The 5,757-nt window shown below is 26.0% G+C and overlaps 3 protein-coding genes across 3 annotated transcripts, besides 1 other annotated feature; 2 read left to right on the plus strand and 1 right to left on the minus strand.

Annotated features, from left to right (window-relative positions):
- Positions 1–631: part of a repeat region that runs on past the window's edge.
- Positions 632–811: 180 nt separating this feature from the next.
- Positions 812–2,278, minus strand: EHI_092380 (uncharacterized protein; the record flags this gene model as incomplete). The annotated part of the gene is made up of 1 exon (XM_650521.1): positions 812–2,278. The coding sequence occupies one exon, from the start codon at positions 2,276–2,278 to the stop codon at positions 812–814; it is 1,467 nt and encodes a 488-aa protein (XP_655613.1).
- Positions 2,279–2,580: 302 nt separating this feature from the next.
- EHI_092390 (threonine dehydratase, putative) lies at positions 2,581–3,852 on the plus strand (the record flags this gene model as incomplete). Its single annotated transcript, XM_001913415.1, has 1 exon — positions 2,581–3,852. The coding sequence occupies one exon, from the start codon at positions 2,581–2,583 to the stop codon at positions 3,850–3,852; it is 1,272 nt and encodes a 423-aa protein (XP_001913450.1).
- A 1,123-nt stretch (positions 3,853–4,975) lies between these two features.
- Positions 4,976–5,545, plus strand: EHI_092400 (uncharacterized protein; the record flags this gene model as incomplete). Its single annotated transcript, XM_650523.1, has 1 exon — positions 4,976–5,545. One exon carries the CDS (start codon positions 4,976–4,978, stop codon positions 5,543–5,545), a length of 570 nt encoding a protein of 189 aa, XP_655615.1.
- Between the last annotated feature and the right edge of the window lie 212 nt (positions 5,546–5,757).

Below are 5,757 nucleotides of genomic sequence, written 5' to 3' on the forward strand. Positions count from 1 at the left end.
CATGATTATGTTTAAACAAATATTTAAACACTTATTAATTACACAATTTACTGAATTTGATGCAATTGACTTTAATAATCCTCCTAAATGTATTAATAATGATAAAATAGTCATAACTTACAATATTGATTTATTGGTTAGTGATAATTCATTCCATGCTAGAAAACCAGATATATAATATCAAAATATGAAAGAAAAGAAAAGAAATGATATATTATAGATGTTGTTATATGTCAAGATAATAATTTAGAATTAAATTATATTCATAAAATAAATACAAAGAATTACAAGAGAAAATAAGAAACAATAGAGAATTAATATATGTAGAAATAATACCTGTTATATTATCAATAAATTGATTAATACACAAAGAGTCAGTAAGAAGATTAAAATCACTGAAATTAAAATTAGACTTTTCCAAAATCCTACGAACAATAATTATCAAAAATATGAAAGACTTAATTTTTTACATATTCAATTCCATCAGCACATTAGAAGAAGAACAATCTAATGCAAGCATGTTAGAAATGAACTCTATTACACCAATAGAGCATATTGAAGAAAATGAAATAATCACTTCTCAATGTGAAGAAAATCAATTGTGAATATATCTAATAATTGACCTTTCTTTATCTTATTCTTTTTTTATTAAAGAGAAATTGAATGAATTATTTATAAAAAAAAATTAATTAGAAGTAAAGAAAAGAAGATCAGTAAATTTTAAACGTTGGTTGTATTTTGTTCGTTTAACGTCAGGAAGATTTGTTTTAAGTTTACTATCATAAAATGAGAAGTCCTAATCAAGTTAGTTTTATTGAATTAAAACATAATGAGAAAAAGAATAACAAACAAATGACATATATGAATTTCCCAATTTATTTACTTTTGTTGGTCTTATTAATAAATTCATTCTTAATAATGTTTCATATGGAAGAAGTGTATAAGAACATTCTAATCCATTTTGATGAGTTTTCATATAATCATCAGTTGGTACAAATATTTTAACTAATAACTCATCACATAATTCTCTTAATACATAAACTTTACAGTCAGTAAAATTATGGTGAGGACAATACCCCATACATAAATCATAAATATCATTTCCAAATGTTTTAACAAATTTTGGATAAGAGTTTTCAGATGAGGTGATATAATAAGTGAATGATTCATTAAGATTATATTTTGTACAATAATCGTTTCTATCATTACAAATATTGTCTCTTAACTTAAGAGGAGTTGGATTTGTTTTTTGTTTAATACCTTTTCTTTTTAAATTTGAATAAATAAATTGTTTTGAATTTGTTGGATGAATTTCAGATAAAACTGAAGTGATTGGATGTTCTTCTTTAAAAAGTTCACCAGTAACAATAGCTGGCTCCCAATTTTGAACTAAATGAGCATTTGGACAAATACTATTTTCCATTGTATCTGAAAAATTAGCAGTGAAATAACCAATCGTATGTCCAGTTTCTTGTTTAGGTAAACGTACAATAAAACCACCTTCAAATATTTTATTTGTTCCTGTCGACCTATCAACCATACCTAATGAACGAATATTATCATTCCACCCAATAACTGAAAATGAACGTAATCCACTTGCAATAAAACGTTCACTTACTTGACAATTTTGGTTATAACACATATCAAAACATTCATCAGAATCTGCAACATGTTTAACATTTTGAAAAGCGACATGTTGTAATATAACAGGACGAACTGGTTTATCAACAGGTATATTAGGATAATTATTTATTTTCATTAACAAATTCTTTAACCCACTTATAGAAAATGTTGGTTTTGCTTGAATTAAATATTCTACTATTCCAATTGATGAGTTCTTTAAAACATATCCCATTTCATAATGATCTCTTGATTGTGGTGGTTGTTCTTTCAATCCAGATTGCATATAATATGAGTGTGTTGCGTTTGAATCAACTTCAATATAATTATTATCTTTATCCATACTACCAACTAATAAAGTATCCATCACTCCCCAATCAATTCCAGTATATGGACATGGAGGTGGTAATCTACTAGAATCAAGATTAAATACAGTTGGTGCTAACATTAATGTAGATTGTTGAAATGTTTGATATGTGCTTTTCATTTTAATGTTGAAGAAAATTAAACTTATTATTGAAACTGTTAATATAGTAACTGCTAATACTGTCATGACTGTCCAAACGGTCCATATTAATATTCCTGAAGAATGTTTTTCTTCTTGTTGTTCATCTTCTTGGATATTAGAATATGCATCAGTTAATGGGTTTTTTAACATTAAATAAATAAAATAAAAATTTACTTTTCGCAGTTTTTTTTTTTTTTGATATTTTTTTGTTTTTAGACTGACAAATTTATAAAATTTTTTAATTTTTCCAAAAAAGTTTCTGCTACGAACTGATCTACAAAAAAGAAGCCACGTCAACTTAAAAAATAGGAAATAAAAAAGAGAAGCCTTCTTTTCAAATCTATAATGAATTACTTCTTCACTTGATAAACTTCCAATAGTTCTTCACTCTTCTACATGAACCAAAACAGTATTTGAACACTAAACTGGAAATGTATCAAACATAAATCTTAATGACAGAGGGAAGTGAATACTTAAAGGTTCCACATGATGTTGTTGGAGATATTTCAAATACAGAATGTCCAATAACAATTAGTGATGTATATGCTGCATCTAAAAGAATTAAAGGATATGCTTATTATACTGCCTTAGAATATTCAAATACTATCTCTAAGAAAGTTGGATGTAAAACTTATTTAAAATTAGAGAATTTACAAAAGACTGGATCATTCAAAGTTAGAGGTGCTGTTAATAAAATTGCTACATTAACTGAAGAAGAAAAGAAAAGAGGTGTAGTTGCTGCATCTGCTGGAAACCATGCTCAAGGTGTTGCATTTGCATCAACTAGTGCAGGTTGTAAAGCTACTATTGTTATGCCAGAATTTGCTTCTACAGCTAAAGTTACTGCAACTAGAGGTTATGGTGCAGAAGTTGTTCTTCATGGTAAAGTATTTGATGAATCATTAGCTTATGCTATGCAATTATGTAAAGAAGAAGGTAAAACATTTGTCCATCCATTCAATGATCCATGGGTTATGGCTGGTCAAGGAACAATTGCTCTTGAGATTCTTGAACAATTAGAAAAATGTGATGTTATCATTGGAGCTATTGGAGGAGGAGGACTTATGTCTGGAGTTGCTTTTGCTGCTAAACAAATTAAACCAGAAATTAGAATTATTGGAGTTCAAGCAGCTGAATGTCCATCAATGGCAGTTTCTAAAGCAGAACATAAGATTTGTTGTGTTAAGACAGCAAAAACTATGGCTGATGGTATTGCTGTCAAAGCACCTGGTGATAAGACAGCACCAGTTTTATTGAAATATGTTGATGAAATTGTTACTGTTGATGAAGAGAGTATTGCACAAGCTATGTTATTGATGTTAGAAAGATGTAAAATAGTAAGTGAAGGATCTGGAGCTACTCCAGTAGCTGCATTATTATCTGGAAAGATTAAAGGACTTACTGAAGATACAAATGTTGTGTGTATTGTTTCAGGAGGAAATCTTGATGTTAATGTTATCAATAAAGTTATTGAAAGAGGTCTTGTTAAGGCAGGAAGAAAAGTTGAATTTACTGTTGAAATTGCAGATGTTCCAGGTGCTATTAAGGATCTTCTTGCTCATATTACTGAAGAAAAAGCAACTGTTGTTGGTGTTGCAACAAGAAGACCAGCAACTTCTGCTATTGGAATATGTCTATGTGATGTTCAAATGGAATGTTATGGAGTAGAGCATCGTGATAAAATCTTTGATGTTCTTAAGGAGGCTGGATATGTTTTCAAGTAAGAAAAACAAATTTAACAACTTTCATTTCTTCTATTTTAATGTTTCTTTTTTTTTGAAATAGTTTTAAATAAATAATTTTTTAAAATTAAAAGGAGATTTATTAGACTTCTTATTGTATGTTTATTTCTATTATGATTGTATTAGGTTTTACATCTTTTAATCCTTTATTAAAAACTACAATAATAAGAGTTACATTTTATGTTATTAATATTTATCTTTTTTATTGACTTAACATTTATTAATTAATTTATTGACTTTACTGTTATAATCTACTAATTATCTATGTAGATAGATTGATCTTCAATTCTTATTTTTATAATAAATATAATTTAATTCTTTGTTTCTAACAGACAATACATAAGACTAATAGTGAGTTTATAAAATGCTTTTTTATATCAAATACTATTTATTCTTGAATGAAATAAATAATCATTACTTCGTTCTATTGTAAAATTTATTAGAATGACTATGAACTATTTTTTTTTGTTCAAATAATGTTTATTGTATTTAAGTTATTTTTAAAGAACTATTCATAAAAACTAACTTTGTTTAATTATTTATCATATCTCTGATATTCTACTCATTGTATTTTTTTATTTATTTCTATTCTTTAAATATTCTTTTATAAATGAGTAGTAGTTTTTACTGTTATTTATTACATTCTTTAATCTTATGTTCTTAATTTCTTCTATTTCTTTGAGTATTTATTTTAAACTCTCTATAAATATTATTATTTATTCTTGTTTTTGTGTATTTATCATTTCATTGATTTATTTATTTATTTTGTGTTACTCTTAAATTTGAATAACTTTCTTTACTATATTTATTTTTATTATAACCATATGAATGTTGTATATCATTGCTAAAATAATTATGATAATGGTTATTATAATATTACTTTTTATTAATAATTATTGTTTTTCTTTTTATACAAATAACTCTTATTTCATTTAATTTTATATCATCATTTAGAATGTTTAATAGAACGTCTTTTTTTATTTGACATGAATTTTTCATTCTTTTTGAAATATTTCTTAAATGAATTTTGTTAAAATTAACACTTTCTTTTTTGACTTGTTCTATGAAATTTAACAATAACAAGAACTAAAAAAAAATAAACAAAATGAACTATGGAATGGATGTTAGAACACAACAAAGTGCAATTGTTGAGCATTTAAAGAAGAATAGAAAAGAGTATGATATAAAACAAATATTAAATGAATTGGGATATGATGTTTCTGAAGGTACAGAATTATTTCAAAGACTTTCAACAATGTCAAGTTCAGTGGAATATAATCCAGTCAGAAAAACGTTTAAATATAAACCAAAAATCAATGCAACAAACTTAGAAGGGTTAATTAAGATTATACATGATTCTAAATTCAAATCAGTAGCAAGGTCTTTATTAGATGATGCATATCCAGATGTAGAAAAAGACTTAGCATCAATGGTTGAACATCCAGAAAAATATGATATAGTTGTTGTAGAAGAAGGAGGAAGATCAAAAGAAATATATTTTTTTAGTGATCCCAAGAAACGATTATTAAATGACTTACCAAATTTAGATAGAGAAATTGTGGGGAAATGGAAAGAATTATCAGGAACAAAAGATGAAGATTTTGAAAAAACAGTTAAAGGAAGTGGTTTAATTCCATATCATTATAGTGCACAAAATTCTATTAAAAAAAAGTAGAAAAGATTAAAACAAAAAGAATAAGAAGAAATATAGAAATGAATAAAATCAATTAAATTGATTTTTGTTGTTTAAAGTTTCTCCATAACAGAAATAAGAAGTGCATAAAGTTGAGTTGCAGTTTCAACATGAACATGTTCTTTTGGAGTATGAACATCATGAACTGATGGACCAAGAGAAATAGAATGAAGGTTCAAATTCTTATATTTTTC

Source organism: Entamoeba histolytica, genomic scaffold (assembly GCF_000208925.1).
Source record: "Entamoeba histolytica HM-1:IMSS scf_1104750517707 genomic scaffold, whole genome shotgun sequence".
Taxonomy (NCBI): Eukaryota; Evosea; order Mastigamoebida; family Endamoebidae; genus Entamoeba; species Entamoeba histolytica.